The sequence below is a fragment of the Leptodactylus fuscus genome, chromosome 1, assembly GCF_031893055.1.
Source record: "Leptodactylus fuscus isolate aLepFus1 chromosome 1, aLepFus1.hap2, whole genome shotgun sequence".
NCBI lineage: Eukaryota > Metazoa > Chordata > Amphibia > Anura > Leptodactylidae > Leptodactylus > Leptodactylus fuscus.
In genome coordinates, this window is record NC_134265.1 from 92,292,701 (window position 1) to 92,313,235 (window position 20,535).

Sequence of the window (20,535 nt, forward strand, 5' to 3'; positions counted from 1 at the left end):
GCAGGTGCCAGTTCCGGATCCCAGGTGCGGACAGAAGAGGAAACAGCGGCACAGGACAAGAAGACAGGTAAGTATGATAGGGTGGGGAGGGGGTTGGGGGACTGAATTAGGTAGCTAGGTAGGTAGATAGGGCTAGCAGTCTGCAGGCTAGCTGGCTAGCTAGGGAAACTGGGGGGGGAAGGGGTTGTGAGGGAGGAAGTAAGAGGGGGGATCTGAGTGAACTGAAATGCATCATGGTAGCTGTAGGCTAAGACAGCAGGAAGCTGCCCAATAAACAAATGCAGAGGGCACCGTGAGCTCCCAGAGAAAGCCAGAAATCACTCAAAACACTGCTAAGGGTATTTGGGTGCACTTGTTAACCAACTGATAGCACTAAAAGACCTTTTTTTAAAAATTAATTTTTTTGTCCAGAAAACCCCTTTAAAGCGTAACTAATCCTAAAAACAACTTTTGATTTTCTGGCTTTATTTGTGTCATTTATAAACTTTGTAAATTTACTTCATTACAAATGTAAAGCCAGATGTACTTTGTTCTCCATTTTGGGAATGTCTGATATTTTGATCACTTTTTAATCACATTTTTTTGAGAGGTGAAATGGCAAAAAAGCAGTGATTTGGCGCTTTTGATTTTTTTTTTTTCCTGCTACGGTGTTCACCAAGTGGGAAAAATACTTTAATAAGTTTTTTAGTTTGAGCATTTTCAAATGTGTAGATAACCACTTTATTTATATGTGTTCTAGGGAAAAGGGGCCAATTTTAATTTTTTTTAAAAAAAATTATATAAAAACATATTTAAAAAAACTTGTCATTTTGGAACCCCTAAGAATCTTGAACGCCAGACAGCCTGATAACTAAAATAATACAATGCAAAGCAAATTCATTGCAGTGTATTGTAAAAACCATACACTTCTATTACAAACTGCCTAGCATAGCCTGTAATAGAACTGTATTGAAGACAGGCCCAGGAAACCTTCAAAAGGTTCCCAAATTTAACAGCAATAGATCGTCACCCCACATCTTATCACAGGGAAGGTGATCCTAGCCAAAATGGGGGTGTCTATGTAGCGCTGGTAAAAAGACACATAGGTGATGTTTTATTGCGGCATCTGGAGGTTTAATACTCATGATCAGAGCGTGTTCTTCCGGCATTGCTGTTAGGTCTCCGCTAAATAATAATAATAGTTTGGTGGAAAGGGTTAATACCCATCATAACAACAAAAATTACCCTTTGTCTACGCCTTACATGACATAGCATACTCACCCCAAGAACAACATTATTACAAATCCCTGTAGTTGTGTCATAGGAAGGTATATAGTCACTTAGATTTCCACGAAAAACAGCACCATCTACAGATTTTATTGTAACAGCCTGAAGAGTCACAATAACCTGAAGTAAAATAAAAGTCTATTTTAAGACATTTACCCAATTTGTACATTGCAATATAAAGGAATTTTATTGAAATCAGATTTGACAATGTTTGGACGAGTAGGAAGACTGTTGCACAAACAGAAAGAATATGCTTTGTGTATATATAGACACATATACACACAAATCATATGGTCAAAACAGCCTTAGGAGACGTTCACACTACCATTGTGAACATCTGCTGCTCTCATTCATCATAGGATAAGAGTAACAGACGTTAACACCAACTGTGTCTGTCACTATGACAGCCTTAGCAGCACAAAAAATTCTTACCGTATTTTGAGAACTGGGCACCTGCCATGAAGAAAAAGAAAAACAACAAAACAACAAATATTAAAAATACAGATTAAAACAAATTCAATGTATAATATCTTTAATAATATTGAAACGATTATGCTTTGCGCAGAAGTATCACACTTATATGCACAACATATTGCTTCTCATAATAAATATAACCCTTGAAAAACAATCTACCTATCCGCAATTGTTGGTGTTTTTGCACTGCTGGTTGGAAACCATCAACAAGCAGCTAAAGACATAACTTAATATGATGTTTCTCTATTTAGTGCTTTTTGTGTACAATGCTTGCTAGGAAAAAGCTGCTGGCCTGACTTTTTGTTATATTACCTTGGGCAAGTTTACAAATTGCAAATACATTTTGAAAAAAATATGACAAGTATTTGTAGAATCCACCAGAGAAATCGGAGTCTCGCCTCTGCCATTTAAACTGCCAGGTGTCCTTATATTTATTCACCTAATTCAATGGGTTTACATGCTGCTCCTATTTTTAATTGTATCCTGCACAAAGGAAAACAGAGCAGACCCAAGGAAATCAGTGAGATAGGAATATGAAGGATTTTTAACACTGATCTCTGGTGGAAATATGCACCTAAATCTGCTGCAAAAACATTTGTGTGAACAATGTGTTGTCTCACAAAATGAAGACCCCACTCACATATATACCGATTACATATATATATATTGTAAGCCGATGGCTGGTCAGGTAATGGAGGGGGTGTACATCTCACCCAGACTACTCAGGTGGGTGAGATGAGAAAGCTCCAGGAATATTTGTTCTCAGCAGACAACTTTCGTCTGCTGAGCATTTTGGTAAATGCTCAGTACTGGGCTGGATTTTTAGGAATGACAGGTAGGATTGGTAGTGGGACCCGTCATTCCACCCCCCTAAAGTCCACACTTTGTGGATGTTCTGCCAGCGACTCAGCTGCAGAAAGTCTGCTCGTCAAGGAGGCTTAAGAAGCCAGCTCCAGCAGCAACACTCTGGCAGAGTTTGGCTGGAGAGCCAAAGAGAGAGGTCATATTTTTGGGAGTTGTGTCCTGAATGATTCTACTGGCTTTTGGATTTCTGTTATTCTAGGTGAGGTAACCTATTCTTATGTTTAGTTAGAGCCTAGCCGGGCAGGTATTTATTTTTGTATTGTTTCCTTTTGTTGCTGCATTGCCTTTTTGAGTGAAAATAAAACTCTACCTTTGTTTTGGACTAAAGAAACTGGATATGTGTGTCTAAGCCCAGACCCTGACTATATATATATATATATATATATATATATATATATATATATATACACACACACACACACATATACACACACACACCAGTATATATATGTTTACCCCCCGCCATGAGCAGCAGTGGTATTATGTACACAGCTATGTAATATGATTGACCTACATAAATAATCAATAATAACAACTCACAGTCAGGACTTCAACATTTTTGTACGTCCCAAGAGTCAGAGCAGGGATTGAGCAGTTTTCTAGCTGTATGTTTCGAGTACAAGTAAAATCTTGGTTCTCCAGAAATCCTATTGAAAAGACAAGCTTATTCTTACAGTATTCATATGGATAGTACAATCCAATTGGGTTTGCCTATTGATTACACTTATTTTGAACTTACAGAGACATAACATTTCTCATATCTGGCATATAGAGAACTAACAGAACAGTGTCCATTCAAAACCAGATGACATCCTCACTGCTCTATGTAATAATGTTAAAAACAAAAAAAGAGCCTTATATCGTCAGAAATCATAGATGCAATTTAGATGGATATATGAAACAATCCAAAACAAAAGGCACCTTCACCAGCCAGAAATAGTCTTACCTACAGGGTTATTGTCTGTGCATTCATTTGTACCCAGAGGAGCAGGAAGTTTTAGGTAAGAGTTTCGAGTCAGGATGGGAGAACCATACTACAACAAGAAAAGAAAAAAAAAAAGGAATGCAGGTGATTAAAATCCTGTACATTCAGACAAAATATACAAAAATATGAGTATCTATCTCTATAAATATTCAGTATAAACCATCAATACAAAGTTCATCATCATGGATGCAAGGCAGCTCCAATAAAGAGGGGGGATTCCAGTAATAACAGTGGTTATAATAATAATAATACATTTTATTTATATAGCGCCAACATATTCCGCAGCGCTGTACAATTTATAGGGTTCAGATACAGACATACATAACAAAGAACGTCATTTCACACAATGGGACTGAGGGCCCTGCTCAAAAGAGCTTACAATCTATGAGGTAGAGGGGGTGACACAAGAGGTAGCAGGGGCGGCATTGCTTATACAGTGTTCAGACAATTTTGTGCATTAGGAATTGTGATAGGCTTGTCTGAAAAGATGCGTCTTTAGTTTGCGTTTGAAACTGTAGAAGTTGGGAGTTAATCTTATTGTCCGGGGTAGAGCATTCCAGAGAAGTGGTGCAGCTCGGGAGAAGTCTTGTATATGAGCGTGGGAGGTTCTGATAATAGAGGATGTAAGTGTTAGGTCATTGAGTGAGCGGAGAACACGGGTTGGGCGGTAGACAGAGATGAGGGAGGAAATGTAGGGAGGTGCGGCATTATGGAGAGCCTTGTGGATGAGGGTGATAACTTTATATTTTATTCTATAATGAATAGGCAGCCAATGTAGCGACTGGCACAGACCGGAGGCATCGCTGTAGCGTCTAGCCTGATAGATGAGCCTGGCTGCTGCATTCAGAATAGATTGTAGAGGAGAGAGTTTAGTGAGGGGAAGACCGATTAGTAAGGAATTACAGTAGTCAAGGCGAGAATGAATCAGAGAGACAATAAGTGTCTTTAGTGTATCTCTGGTAAGGAAAGGGCGTATTCTGGAGATGTTTTTGAGGTGCAGGTGACATGAATGTGCGAGTGATTCAATATGAGAGGTGAAGGAAAGGTCTGCGTCAAATATGACCCCAAGGCAGCGGGCATGCTGCCTAGGAGTTATAGTAAGGCCTGAGAATGCAATGGATAGATCAGGGACAGATCTATTAGATGGTGGAAACAGTAGTAGTTCAGTCTTAGAGAGATTTAGTTTCAGATAGAGCGAGGACATGATATTAGAGACAGCAGAGAGACAGTCACTGGTGTTCTGTATGAGTGCAGGGGTGATGTCACGGGAAGATGTGTATAATTGGGTGTCATCAGCATAAAGATGGTACCTGAAGCCAAATCTGGCGATGGTTTGTCCAATGGGGGCTGTGTAGAGAGAAAAGAGCAGGGGGCCGAGGACCGAGCCCTGAGGAACCCCAACAGCAAGGGAAAGAGGGGAGGAAACAGAGCCCGCAAATGATACACTGAAAGTGCGGTCTGAGAGATAAGAGGAGAACCAGGAGAGCGCAGTGTCATTGAGGCCGACTGAGCGGAGCATAGTGAGGAGAAGTTGATGGTCAACAGTGTCAAAAGCTGCAGAGAGGTCCAGAAGAATAAGAAGAGAGAAGTCACCATTGGATTTAGCCTTTAGTAGATCATTAGAGACTTTTGTGAGAGCTGTTTCAGTAGAGTACAGAGCGCGGAAACCAGATTGTAAGGGGTCAAGCAGAGAGTTAGCAGAGAGATAACGGATTAACCGAGAATAAACCAGGCATTCCAAAAGTTTAGAGATGAAGGGGAGGTTAGAGACGGGTCGATAGTTAGCAGCACAGGATGGGTCCAGGGAGGGTTTTTTCAGTAGCGGGATTATAACAGCATGCTTGAAGGAGGATGGGAAGATTCCAGAAGAGAGAGAGAGGTTAAATATTTTAGTAAGGTAAGTAGTGACAGCAGGGGACAGAGATTGGAGAAGGTGTGAGGGGAAGGGGTCACTACTGCAGGTTGTGGGGCGAGATGAAGAAAGTAGCTGGGAGACTTCCTCTTCTGTGACAGGTTCAAAAGATGAGAATGGACAGTCTAAAGTGCGGCTGGTGAGGGGATCAGTACTATCGTAGGTGTGGGAGTCAATGCCACCTGGGGCTTGGGCAGTAATTTCCTGAGGGATCTTATCAATTTTATCATGGAAATACATGGCCAGGTCATCAGCACTAAGGTCTGTGAATGGCGTCTGCACCTTGGGTGTGAGTAAGGAGTGAAAGGTTTCAAAAAGCCTTTTAGGGTTGCTGGAGAGAGAAGAGATGAGGGCGGTGAAATAGTCTTGTTTGGCGAGGTAAAGGGCAGAGCTATATGTTTTAAGCATAAACTTGAAGTGGAGGAAATCTGCAGGTGAGCGTGATTTTCTCCAGAGACGTTCGGCACACCTAGAGCAGCGCTGAAGAAATCGTGTCTGTGGCGTGTGCCAGGGCTGCTGCCTCCTATGTGGGACTTTACGAGTGGAGGGGGGAGCAACCTCATCCAATGCGTTTTTGAGGGTTTCATTATAGTGACTGGTGGCCAGATTGGGACAGGAGATTGAAAAGATGGGGGACAGGGAGGACTGTAGAGTATCTGAGAGGTGCTGGGTGTCAATAGCACGCAAGTTCCTATATGTGTGATGGGTAGGGGCGTCTTGTGAAGGGGAGAGAGCACTGATGGTGAGTAGAGATGAGCGAACAGTGTTCTATCGAACTCATGTTCGATCGGATATTAGGCTGTTCGGCATGTTCGAATCGAATCGAACACCGCGTGGTAAAGTGCGCCATTACTCGATTCCCCTCCCACCTTCCCTGGCGCCTTTTTTGCTCCAATAACAGCGCAGGGTAGGTGGGACAGGAACTACGACACCGGTGACGTTGAGAAAAGTAGGCAAAACCCATTGGCTGCCGAAAACATGTGACCTCTAATTTAAAAGAACAGCGCCGCCCAGGTTCGCGTCATTCTGAGCTTGCAATTCACCGAGGACGGAGGTTTCCGTCCAGCTAGCTAGGGCTTAGATTCTGGGTAGGCAGGGACAGGCTAGGATAGGAAGGAGAAGACAACCACAACAGCTCTTGTAAGAGCTAAATTCCAGGGAGAAGCTTGTCAGTGTAACGTGGCACTGACGGGCTCAATCGCCGCAACCCAGCTTTCCCAGGATCCTGAATGGAATACACTGTCAGTGTATTCCCGTATACCCGATATATACCCCGATACCCGTTCCAACGGTGTGCCCCCCCACCTTCACCCCAGAAATACCCTGCAAGTCCCCTAGCAATAGAATTGGGGCTATATACACCCACAATTTTTACTACTGGTATACAGTGCCATTGTCTGACTGGGAATTCAAAGAATATATTGGGAATACAAATACCCTCATTTCTTGCTACTGCCATATAGTGCCAGTTTCTGACTGGTAATTCAAAGAATATATTGTGGTTACGTGCACCCACAATTTTTACTACTGGTATACAGTGCCATTGTCTGACTGGGAATTCAAAGAATATATTGGGAATACAAATACCCTCATTTCTTGCTACTGCCATATAGTGCCAGTGTCTGACTGGGAATTCAAAGAATATATTGGGGTTACGTGCACCCACAATTTTTACTACTGGTATACAGTGCCATTGTCTGACTGGGAATTCAAAGAATATATTGGGAATACAAATACCCTCATTTCTTGCTACTGCCATATAGTGCCAGTGTCTGACTGGGAATTCAAAGAATATATTGGGGTTACGTGCACCCACAATTTTTACTACTGGTATACAGTGCCATTGTCTGACTGGGAATTCAAAGAATATATTGGGAATACAAATACCCTCATTTCTTGCTACTGCCATATAGTGCCAGTGTCTGACTGGGAATTCAAAGAATATATTGGGGTTACGTGCACCCACAATTTTTACTACTGGTATACAGTGCCATTGTCTGACTGGGAATTCAAAGAATATATTGGGAATACAAATACCCTCATTTCTTGCTACTGCCATATAGTGCCAGTTTCTGACTGGTAATTCAAAGAATATATTGGGGTTACGTGCACCCACAATTTTTACTACTGGTATACAGTGCCATTGTCTGACTGGGAATTCAAAGAATATATTGGGAATACAAATACCCTCATTTCTTGCTACTGCCATATAGTGCCAGTGTCTGACTGGGAATTCAAAGAATATATTGGGGTTACGTGCACCCACAATTTTTACTACTGGTATACAGTGCCATTGTCTGACTGGGAATTCAAAGAATATATTGGGAATACAAATACCCTCATTTCTTGCTACTGCCATATAGTGCCAGTGTCTGACTGGGAATTCAAAGAATATATTGGGGTTACGTGCACCCACAATTTTTACTACTGGTATACAGTGCCATTGTCTGACTGGGAATTCAAAGAATATATTGGGAATACAAATACCCTCATTTCTTGCTACTGCCATATAGTGCCAGTGTCTGACTGGGAATTCAAAGAATATATTGGGGTTACGTGCACCCACAATTTTTACTACTGGTATACAGTGCCATTGTCTGACTGGGAATTCAAAGAATATATTGGGAATACAAATACCCTCATTTCTTGCTACTGCCATATAGTGCCAGTTTCTGACTGGGAATTCAAAGAATATATTGGGGTTACGTGCACCCACAATTTTTACTACTGGTATACAGTGCCATTGTCTGACTGGGAATTCAAAGAATATATTGGGGTTATAAATACCCTCATTTCTTGCTACTGCCATATAGTGCCAGTGTCTGACTGGTAATTCAAAGAATATATTGGGGTTACGTGCACCCACAATTTTTACTACTGGTATACAGTGCCATTGTCTGACTGGGAATTCAAAGAATATATTGGGAATACAAATACCCTCATTTCTTGCTACTGCCATATAGTGCCAGTGTCTGACTGGGAATTCAAAGAATATATTGGGGTTACGTGCACCCACAATTTTTACTACTGGTATACAGTGCCATTGTCTGACTGGGAATTCAAAGAATATATTGGGAATACAAATACCCTCATTTCTTGCTACTGCCATATAGTGCCAGTGTCTGACTGGGAATTCAAAGAATATATTGGGGTTACGTGCACCCACAATTTTTACTACTGGTATACAGTGCCATTGTCTGACTGGGAATTCAAAGAATATATTGGGAATACAAATACCCTCATGTCTTGCTACTGCCATATAGTGCCAGTGTCTGACTGGGAATTCAAAGAATATATTGTGGTTACGTGCACCCACAATTTTTACTACTGGTATACAGTGCCATTGTCTGACTGGGAATTCAAAGAATATATTGGGAATACAAATACCCTCATTTCTTGCTACTGCCATATAGTGCCAGTGTCTGACTGGGAATTCAAAGAATATATTGGGGTTACGTGCACCCACAATTTTTACTACTGGTATACAGTGCCATTGTCTGACTGGGAATTCAAAGAATATATTGGGAATACAAATACCCTCATTTCTTGCTACTGCCATATAGTGCCAGTGTCTGACTGGGAATTCAAAGAATATATTGGGGTTACGTGCACCCACAATTTTTACTACTGGTATACAGTGCCATTGTCTGACTGGGAATTCAAAGAATATATTGGGAATACAAATACCCTCATTTCTTGCTACTGCCATATAGTGCCAGTGTCTGACTGGGAATTCAAAGAATATATTGGGGTTACGTGCACCCACAATTTTTACTACTGGTATACAGTGCCATTGTCTGACTGGGAATTCAAAGAATATATTGGGAATACAAATACCCTCATTTCTTGCTACTGCCATATAGTGCCAGTTTCTGACTGGTAATTCAAAGAATATATTGGGGTTACGTGCACCCACAATTTTTACTACTGGTATACAGTGCCAATTTCTAACTAGGAATTCAAAATGCGCAAGGCTCCCGGAAAGGGACGTGGACGAGGCCGTGGGCGAGGTCGGGGGAATGGTTCTGGGGAGCAAGGTAGCAGTGAAGCCACAGGGCGTCCCGTGCCTACTCCTGTGGGGCAGCAAGCATTGCGCCACTCCACAGTGCCAGGGTTGCTTGCCACATTAACTAAACTGCAGGGTACAAACCTTAGTAGGCCCGAGAACCAGGAACAGGTCTTGCAATGGCTGTCAGAGAACGCTTACAGCACATTGTCCAGCAGCCAGTCAGACTCTGCCTCCTCTCCTCCTATTACCCAACAGTCTTGTCTTCCTTCCTCCCAAAATTCCGAAGCTTTACAGAACAATAACCCAAACTGTCCCTGCTCCCCAGAGCTGTTCTCCGCTCCTTTCATTGTCCCTCAACCTGCCTCTCCACGTCACGATTCCACGAACCTAACAGAGGAGCATCTGTGTCCAGATGCTCAAACACTAGAGTCTCCTCCATCTCCGTTCGATTTGGTGGTGGATGACCAGCAACCCACCCTCATCGACGATGATGTGACGCAGTTGCCGTCAGGGCATCCAGTTGACCGGCGCATTGTGCGGGAGGAGGAGATGAGACAGGAGTTGGAAGAGGAAGTGGTGGATGATGAGGACACTGACCCGACCTGGACAGGGGGGATGTCAAGCGGGGAAAGTAGTGTGGATGTTGAGGCAGGTGCAGCACCAAAAAGGGTAGCTAGAGGCAGAGGCAGAGGTCAGCAGCTTAGGCGAAGCCAGGCCACACCCGGAATCTCCCAAGATGTTCCAGTTCGTACCCAGCCCCGAAAAACTCCCACCTCGAGGGCACGTTTCTCGAAGGTGTGGAGTTTTTTCAAGGAATGCGCCGAGGACAGATATAGTGTTGTCTGCACAATTTGCCTCTCGAAATTGATTAGGGGCTCTGAGAAGAGCAACCTGTCCACCACTTCAATGCGCCGTCATTTGGAATCCAAGCACTGGAATCAGTGGCAGGCAGCAACGGCAGGACAAAGGCCGCCTGCCGTTCACGCCACTGCCACTGCCTCTGCCACTGCCACTGCTGACTGTGCTGGCGATGCACTCCAGAGGACGAGCCAGGACACCACTTCATCTGCCTCCGCCACTTTGTTGACTTCTACCTCATCCTCCCCTGGTCCTGTCTTATCTCCTTCTCCTGCACCATCAAAGGCACCATCAGGCGTTTCTTTACAATAACCCACCATCTCTCAGACATTGGAGCGGTGGCAGAAATACACTGCTAACCACCCACACGCGCAAGCCTTGAACGCCAACATCGCTAAACTGCTGGCCCAGGAGATGTTGGCGTTCCGGCTTGTTGAAACTCCCGCCTTCCTGGACCTGATGGCAACTGCGGCACCTCGCTATGCCGTCCCTAGCCGTCACTACTTCTCCCGGCGTGCCGTCCCCGCCTTGCACCAGCACGTGTCACTCAACATCAGGCGGGCCCTTAGTTCCGCGCTTTGCACAAAGGTCCACTTGACCACCGACGCGTGGACAAGTGCATGCGGACAGGGACGCTACATTTCACTGACGGCACACTGGGTGAATGTAGTTGAGGCTGGGACTGCTTCCCAAACTGGCCCGGTGTACCTCGTCTCCCCGCCTAACATTCCTGGCAGGGACACGAGAAGAACACCCCCCTCCTCCTCCTCCTCTACCGCCTCCTCCTCCGCCACCGCCTCCTCCTCCGCCACCGCCTCCTCCTCCGCTGTTAGATTGACCCCAGCTACGAGTTGGAAACGTTGCAGCACTGGCGTTGGTAGACGTCAGCAGGCTGTGCTGAAGCTGATCAGCTTGGGGGACAGACAGCACACTGCCTCCGAGGTGAGGGATGCCCTCCTCGATGAGACGGCAATATGGTTTGAGCCGCTGCACCTGGGCCCAGGCATGGTCGTTTGTGATAACGGCCGGAACCTGGTAGCAGCTCTGGAGCTTGCCGGACTCCAACATGTTCCATGCCTGGCCCACGTCTTCAACCTAGTGGTGCAACGTTTCCTAAAGAGCTACCCCAATGTTCCAGAGCTACTGGTGAAAGTGCGGCGCATGTGCGCCCACTTTCGCAAGTCGACAGTAGCCGCTGCTAGCTTAAAATCTCTCCAGCAACGCCTGCATGTGCCACAACACCGGCTTTTGTGCGACGTCCCCACACGCTGGAACTCAACGTTTCAGATGTTGAATAGAGTGGTTGAGCAGCAGAGACCTTTGATGGAATACCAGCTACAAAACCCTAGGGTGCCACAAAGTCAGCTGCCTCAGTTTCACATCCATGAGTGGCCATGGATGAGAGACCTTTGTGACATCCTACGGGTCTTTGAGGAGTCCACAAGGAGGGTGAGCTCTGAGGATGCGATGGTGAGCCTTACAATCCCGCTCTTGTGTGTTCTGAGAGAATCCCTGATTGACATCAGGGATAACTCAGATCACACAGAGGAGTTAGGGATAGCATCCGATCCGTCACAGCTGGAGAGTAGGTCCACACATCTGTCCGCTTCACTGCGTTTAATGGAGGAGGAGGAGGAGGAGGAGGAGGAAGAAGAGTTGTCCGATGATGTGATGGTGATACAGGAGGCTTCCGGGCAACTTCGAATCGTCCCATTGTTGCAGCGCGGATGGGTAGACATGGAGGATGAGGAGGAAATGGAGATTGAACTTTCCGGTGGGGCCAGAGGAGTCATGCCAACTAACACTGTGGCAGACATGGCTGAGTTCATGTTGGGGTGCTTTACAACCGACAAGCGTATTGTCAAAATCATGGAGGACAACCAGTACTGGATCTTTGCTATCCTTGACCCCCGGTATAAAAACAACATCTCGTCTTTTATTCCGGTAGAGGGGAGGGCCAATCGCATCAATGCTTGCCACAGGCAATTGGTGCAGAATATGATGGAGATGTTTCCAGCATGTGACGTTGGCGGCAGGGAGGGCAGTTCCTCCAGTAGGCAACCAAGTTCTCACCGGTCCACACAAACGAGGGGCACACTGTCTAAGGTCTGGGACACCTTGATGGCACCCCCTCGCCAAAGTGCCGCCACGGAGGGTCCTAGTGTCACCAGGCGTGAGAAGTATAGGCGCATGTTGCGGGAATACCTTTCCGACCACAGCCCTGTCCTCTCCGACCCCTCTGCGCCCTACACGTATTGGGTGTCGAAGTTGGACCTGTGGCTTGAACTTGCCCTATATGCCTTGGAGGTGCTGTCCTGTCCTGCCGCCAGCGTCCTATCTGAGAGGGTGTTCAGTGCAGCCGGTGGCATCATCACTGACAAGCGCACCCGTCTGTCAGCTGAGAGTGCCGACCGGCTCACTTTGATAAAAATGAACCACCACTGGATAGAGCCTTCATTTTTGTGCCCACCTGTGTAAAGCACCCCAACATGAAACTCCATGTCTGTACTCAACCTCTCCAATTCCTCCGCATCCTCATACTCATCCACCATAAGCGTTGCACAATTCTGCTAATACTAGGCTCCCTCCAACATGATTTCCCCCAACTCTGCTGGTTAGAGGCTCCCTCCACCCTGATTTCCACCAACTCTGCTGGTTAGAGGCTCCCTCCACCCTGCTTTCCCACAACTCTGCTGGTTAGAGGCTCCCTCCACCATGAATTTGCCCAAACTGGGCTGGTTAGAGGCTCCCTCCACCATGAATTGGTCCAAACTGGGCTGGTTAGAGGCTCCCTCCACCATGAATTGGTCCAAATTGGGGTTTTTAGAGGCTCCCTCCACCATGAATTGGTCCAAATTGGGGTTTTTAGAGGCTCCCTCCACCATGAATTTGCCCAAACTGGGCTGGTTAGAGGCTCCCTCCACCATTAATTGGTCCAAACTGGGCTGGTTAGAGGCTCCCTCCACCATGAATTGGTCCAAATTGGGGTTTTTAGAGGCTCCCTCCACCATGAATTGGTCCAAACTGGGCTGTTTAGAGGCTCCCTCCACCATGAATTGGTCCAAATTGGGGTTTTTAGAGGCTCCCTCCACCATGAATTTGCCCAAACTGGGCTGGTTAGAGGCTCCCTCCACCATTAATTGGTCCAAACTGGGCTGGTTAGAGGCTCCCTCCACCATGAATTGGTCCAAATTGGGGTTTTTAGAGGCTCCCTCCACCATGAATTGGTCCAAACTGGGCTGTTTAGAGGCTCCCTCCACCATGAATTGGTCCAAACTGGGGTTTTTAGAGGCTCCCTCCACCATGAATTGGTCCAAACTGGGCTGGTTAGAGGCTCCCTCCACCATGAATTGGTCCAAACTGGGTTTTTTAGAGGCTCCCTCCACCATGAATTGGTCCAAATTGGGGTTTTTAGAGGCTCCCTCCACCATGAATTGGTCCAAACTGGGCTGTTTAGAGGCTCCCTCCACCATGAATTGGTCCAAATTGGGGTTTTTAGAGGCTCCCTCCACCATGAATTTGCCCAAACTGGGCTGGTTAGAGGCTCCCTCCACCATTAATTGGTCCAAACTGGGCTGGTTAGAGGCTCCCTCCACCATGAATTGGTCCAAATTGGGGTTTTTAGAGGCTCCCTCCACCATGAATTGGTCCAAACTGGGCTGTTTAGAGGCTCCCTCCACCATGAATTGGTCCAAACTGGGGTTTTTAGAGGCTCCCTCCACCATGAATTGGTCCAAACTGGGCTGGTTAGAGGCTCCCTCCACCATGAATTGGTCCAAACTGGGTTTTTTAGAGGCTCCCTCCACCATGAATTGGTCCAAACTGGGCTGGTTAGAGGCTCCCTCCACCATGAATTTGCCCAAACTGGGCTGTTTAGAGGCTCCCTCCACCATGAATTTGCCCAAACTGGGCTGGTTAGAGGCTCCCTCCACCATGAATTGGTCCAAACTGGGGTTTTTAGAGGCTCCCTCCACCATGAATTGGTCCAAACTTGGCTGTTTAGAGGCTCCCTCCACCATTAATTGGTCCAAACTGGGCTGGTTAGAGGCTCCCTCCACCATGAATTGGTCCAAACTGGGTTTTTTAGAGGCTCCCTCCACCATGAATTTGCCCAAACTGGGCTGTTTAGAGGCTCCCTCCACCATGAATTGGTCCAAACTGGGCTGGTTAGAGGCTCCCTCCACCATGAATTTCCCAAAACTTGGCTGTTTAGAGGCTCCCTCCACCATTAATTGGTCCAAACTGGGCTGGTTAGAGGCTCCCTCCACCATGAATTTGCCCAAACTGGGCTGTTTAGAGGCTCCCTCCACCATGAATTGGTCCAAACTGGGTTTTTTAGAGGCTCCCTCCACCATGAATTGGTCCAAACTGGGGTTTTTAGAGGCTCCCTCCACCATGAATTGGTCCAAACTGGGGTTTTTAGAGGCTCCCTCCACCATGAATTTGCCCAAACTGGGCTGTTTAGAGGCTCCCTCCACCATGAATTTGCCCAAACTGGGCTGTTTAGAGGCTCCCTCCACCATGAATTTGCCCAAACTGGGCTGGTTAGAGGCTCCCTCCACCATGAATTGGTCCAAACTGGGGTTTTTAGAGGCTCCCTCCACCATGAATTGGTCCAAACTTGGCTGTTTAGAGGCTCCCTCCACCATTAATTGGTCCAAACTGGGCTGGTTAGAGGCTCCCTCCACCATGAATTGGTCCAAACTGGGTTTTTTAGAGGCTCCCTCCACCATGAATTGGTCCAAACTGGGGTTTTTAGAGGCTCCCTCCACCATGAATTGGTCCAAACTGGGCTGTTTAGCGGCTCCCTCCACCATTAATTGGTCCAAACTGGGCTGGTTAGAGGCTCCCTCCACCATGAATTTGCCCAAACTGGGCTGTTTAGAGGCTCCCTCCACCATGAATTTGCCCAAACTGGGCTGGTTAGAGGCTCCCTCCACCATGAATTGGTCCAAACTGGGGTTTTTAGAGGCTCCCTCCACCATGAATTGGTCCAAACTTGGCTGTTTAGAGGCTACCTCCACCATTAATTGGTCCAAACTGGGCTGGTTAGAGGCTCCCTCCACCATGAATTGGTCCAAACTGGGTTTTTTAGAGGCTCCCTCCACCATGAATTTGCCCAAACTGGGCTGTTTAGAGGCTCCCTCCACCATGAATTGGTCCAAACTGGGCTGGTTAGAGGCTCCCTCCACCATGAATTTCCCAAAACTTGGCTGTTTAGAGGCTCCCTCCACCATTAATTGGTCCAAACTGGGCTGGTTAGAGGCTCCCTCCACCATGAATTTGCCCAAACTGGGCTGTTTAGAGGCTCCCTCCACCATGAATTGGTCCAAACTGGGTTTTTTAGAGGCTCCCTCCACCATGAATTGGTCCAAACTGGGCTGTTTAGAGGCTCCCTCCACCATGAATTTGCCCAAACTGGGCTGTTTAGCGGCTCCCTCCACCATTAATTGGTCCAAACTGGGCTGGTTAGAGGCTCCCTCCACCATGAATTTGCCCAAACTGGGCTGTTTAGAGGCTCCCTCCACCATGAATTTGCCCAAACTGGGCTGGTTAGAGGCTCCCTCCACCATGAATTGGTCCAAACTGGGGTTTTTAGAGGCTCCCTCCACCATGAATTGGTCCAAACTTGGCTGTTTAGAGGCTCCCTCCACCATGAATTGGTCCAAACTGGGGTGGTTAGAGGCTCCCTCCACCATTAATTGGTCCAAACTGGGCTGGTTAGAGGCTCCCTCCACCATTAATTGGTCCAAACTGGGCTGGTTAGAGGCTCCCTCCACCATGAATTGGTCCAAACTGGGTTTTTTAGAGGCTCCCTCCACCATGAATTTGCCCACACTGGGCTGGTTAGAGGCTCCCTCCACCATGAATTGGTCCAAACTGGGGTGTTTAGAGGCTCCCTCCACCATGAATTTGCCCAAACTCTGCTGGTTAGAGGCTCAATCCACCCTGATTTTCAAAACAAATGTTGGTGCCAACCTCAACTTACTACAAGGGCCAAATTCACTGCTGGTGACAAGCTCTCCTCACTGCAAGTGCCAAATACACATGTTTCAAGGTGTTTTCCTACTGTCAGAGATGTGGTATTGAGTGTGTAAAGTGTGTAGTTGTTAGGCTGTGATGTTGGGGTAATAGAGGGTCTTTGGTGTGTTAGATGCCCCCAGACATGCTTCCCCTGCTGTCCCAGTGTCATTCCAGAGTTGTTGGCATCATTTCCTGGGGTGTCATAGTGGACTTGGTGACCCTCCAGACACGGATTTGGGTTTCCCCCTTAACGAGTATCTGTTCCCCATAGACTATAATGGGGTTCGAAACCCATTCGAACACACGAACATTGAGCGGCTGTTCGAATCGAATTTCGAACCTCGAACATTTTAGTGTTCGCTCATCTCTAATGGTGAGAGATAGAAGATTGTGGTCAGAAAGCGGCAGAGAAGAGTTAGAAAATTTAGAGACTGTGAGGAGTCGTGGTTATACATAGTAACAAATTCATATGGCCCAATATATTTATTTATTATGCTTACTTATATAGCGCCATCATATTCCGCAGCGCTTTACAGATATTGTCAGACACTGTCCCATATAGGGTTCACAATCTACATTCCCTATCAGTATGTCTTTGGTGTGTGAGAGGAAACCGGAGTACCCTGAGGAAACCCATGCAAAAACGGGGAGAACATACAAACTCCTTGCAGATGTTGCCCTTGGCAGGATTTGAACCTAGGCCTCCAGTGCTGCAAAGCTGCAGTGCTAACCACTGAGCCACCGTGCTGCCCTAAAAAGCACTTAACATGCCACATACTAAATCTTAATAACATGAAAAGAGCATTTCAGGTTAAGGTAATGTTATCGAGACAACAGCATCACCAATATCACATAGTGGGTGATCCATCAAGTGTCTGCTGGCGATTACATTCTATACATATGGGGCGATGTCTCTAAAGGATGTATTAATGCGCCAATAGTCCTAGCAAGCCAAGATGCAAGAAAAATAAAAAAAGTGTAGAAATCTACTGGTTGTGTTATTTTTCATTCAAAATTTTACCAACTAAGGATCAGGCCTGTTAAAATCGGAGGAGAGTCAGAAGGCCCCAATGCAGATTGGTCAATCCTACTGAAATAGGCAAGTTTAGTTGAGTTTTATCCAAAGTATAGACACCTTAGCATCTGATCTTCACTCTTTTTAGTGCATCCTCGGCAGAGGGTATAATAGAAGTTTGGGTGTATATACACACCTACAGCTGGATTTTGAGAGCGGATTTATTTATTTTTTTCCCCTTTGATTTTATTACTGTAAATTGGCTACCAGATAGGTATTGTGTCCCCGTCTCGGGGTCTCTTTAAGAGATCTTTGTTTATTTGCTCAATAAAGGAGTAGTTCTTACAGTCAGGAGACTAAGCAGTGTAGATTATTTATTATACAGAGCTATATATAAGAGATTATATGTTTGCTTCATCTGGTGTGGGAAACCTTCCTTTGAAGATAAACAGGATATTAGGACATACAAAATAAGGACAGTATATAGACGGGCTGGGCGATGTGCTGGTGTCGTGCACCTGTATGTATATTTACATAGAAAGAGGAACTAAACCTCAGTCTGCAATATCTGAGCCAAACAAATAACCAAATTACCAGGACTAAAAATAGATCTAGAACAGAATCACAACATAAATGAAGCACAAGGTTCAGCCTCACTGCAGTTTATTGTGTATGGATCATACATACACTGAAATGACTTGCAATGAGATCATCATCTTTATTTTCTGGCCATATATTACATTTTAACGTTCTCCCTCATGACCGATATGGCTTGTATGGCAAAAGTCTATGATGAAAACCAAAAACAAAAACCCAGCAGAATACAATGCACTGGCCTCAAAACAAACACAGGAACATAGTTCAAACAACTTGAGACACTAAACGTAAAAAATATATATAATTTTATTAATAAATATCACACAGAACAATACAATACATAAACAAACAGGGGAGACATATGGAGAAAAAGATACATTTCCCCATTGAATAGCAGAGGAGTACCATAACCCTCCCACCGGCAATCACACTGAGTATAACCCCAACTATAAAAAAATAATAAAGAGATGCTAGGAAATAAGTCAAAAAAGTCACAAAAGAAGGAATATAATCCCCAGTATAAACTAAATACCTAGTATTACACACCAAACATAGGTGAGAGGACTTGATATCAAAAGTCTATGATGCGTGGGATGTCAGGTCATTTCTGTGTCATTCTGATTTGGGACTGATCCTCTTCTGTCCATAGTTCTTTTCTACAATCACATATAGATTTGTACTTCAATGTTATCCTACTAATCCTACTAATATTATAAATGTAAAAGTTTGTGTGTTTGGATGTTTGTTCTTCAATCACGCAAAAACGGCTGAAAGGATTTGGATGAAATTTGGCCCATAGATAGTTTGTAATCATAATTAACACATAGGTTACTTTTTATCCCAGTAAATGACATGGCTTCACGACTGTTATGAATTTATGCTCACATACTATATTACACTGCTCTTGCTAGCAGCTTATCTCAGCTTCTGATAAAGTCAGGTCTGTTATCTCTTTATGTAAACACTCAGCTAACCCTCAGTCCATTCTGTACATGCATTTGCATATTATCTGATCTGCTCCAGTCAACATGCTGACACACTGGATGGGAAAACACCTTTAATCCAAATTGGCAGTTTGCTACTTTTAAACATGCCATGATAAAGAAAATCTAATTTGTTGCAAAATTCTAAAACAACGACAGCTATGATGGTAGCCAGAAGTCAACAGAGTTCTCCTCAGGCGGAGCCGACGGGGATCATCGATGCCCACAACATGCTCATTATATGGCGTCCCGACAAGCTGCTGAGATTCTGGAACAATCATAGGCAGTGCGTGAGGAACAAGTTCAGCAGTAGGACAACTTAAGAGCTGCCGAAACACTGAAACAGGCAAACCATCGACGGCAGCAATTTGCTGAATATAAGTGGGTCATCGACACCAACAACACGCAGACAAAGTAGGGGGCAGAGACACACACACAAACAGCATACAAAATACACCAGTGCAAAACTAGGCAATTCTTATAGGGCCACTACACAAACAAAAAATTAAATATACCCGTGTGAAGCCGGGTCCTCCTACTAGTTGTAAATAAAGCCATTTTGCTCATACATAGGGTTTCCCAACTTTCTGACATTTCTGCTTAATGGTATTTAAAATACATTTAAATTTGGACGTTAGAGTAATATAATACTATACATAAGAATGAGGTCGGAATTGCCAAGGGGGCTTTAACTAAACTTGCCAGCTGACTACACAAATTATTATAAAGCAATCCTACTTCTCTAAAAGCTGAGTATACTTAAAGTGGCCCTAGAATTCAGACACCTATTCTGCCTGACCCCACCTTCAACATACATCCATACACAAAGGCTAGGCTGGGCCTTGCATGTGTTCTCAGTGGGTATATAGAGGAGTAAGCCCCTGCCAGACTCCTGTAACGGTAGTTGATCTCCTCTAACAACAAAAGGATTGGGTTGAGATCTTACACACCGCACTCTTATATCCCCCAACATTTACTATTGGGCTGGAAAGCCTGCATACACATTATAATTAGAGATGAGCGAACACTAAAATGTTCGAGGTTCGAAATTCGATTCGAACAGCCGCTCAATGTTCGTGTGTTCGAATGGGTTTCGAACCCCATTATAGTCTATGGGGAACAGATACTCGTTAAGGGGGAAACCCAAATCCGTGTCTGGAGGGTCACCAAGTCCACTATGACACCCCAGGAAATGATGCCAACACCTCTGGAATGACACTGGGACAGCAGGGGAAGCATGTCTGGGGGCATCTAACACACCAAAGACCCTCTATTACCCCAACATCACAGCCTAACAACTACACACTTTACACACTCAATACCACCTCTCTGACAGTAGGAAAACACCTTGAAACATGTGTATTTGGCACTTGCAGTGAGGAGAGCTTGTCACCAGCAGTGAATTTGGCCCTTGTAGTAAGTTGAGGTTGGCACCAACATTTGTTTTGAAAATCAGGGTGGATTGAGCCTCTAACCAGCAGAGTTTGGGCAAATTCATGGTGGAGGGAGCCTCTAAACACCCCAGTTTGGGCAAATTCATGGTGGAGG

At 45.3% G+C, this 20,535-nt stretch overlaps 1 protein-coding gene across 1 annotated transcript in view; it reads right to left on the reverse strand.

Annotated features, from left to right (window-relative positions):
* TCTN1 (tectonic family member 1) overlaps positions 1-20,535 on the reverse strand; it is a 59,237-nt gene that overhangs the window by 11,522 nt on the left and 27,180 nt on the right. The window contains exons 5-8 of the mRNA XM_075272859.1: positions 3,551-3,638; positions 3,145-3,251; positions 1,699-1,719; positions 1,261-1,386 (exon numbers count right to left, since the gene is read on the reverse strand). Coding sequence (XP_075128960.1) covers positions 1,261-1,386; positions 1,699-1,719; positions 3,145-3,251; positions 3,551-3,638 — 342 coding nt within the window. The remainder of the gene's footprint in view (positions 1-1,260; positions 1,387-1,698; positions 1,720-3,144; positions 3,252-3,550; positions 3,639-20,535) is intronic.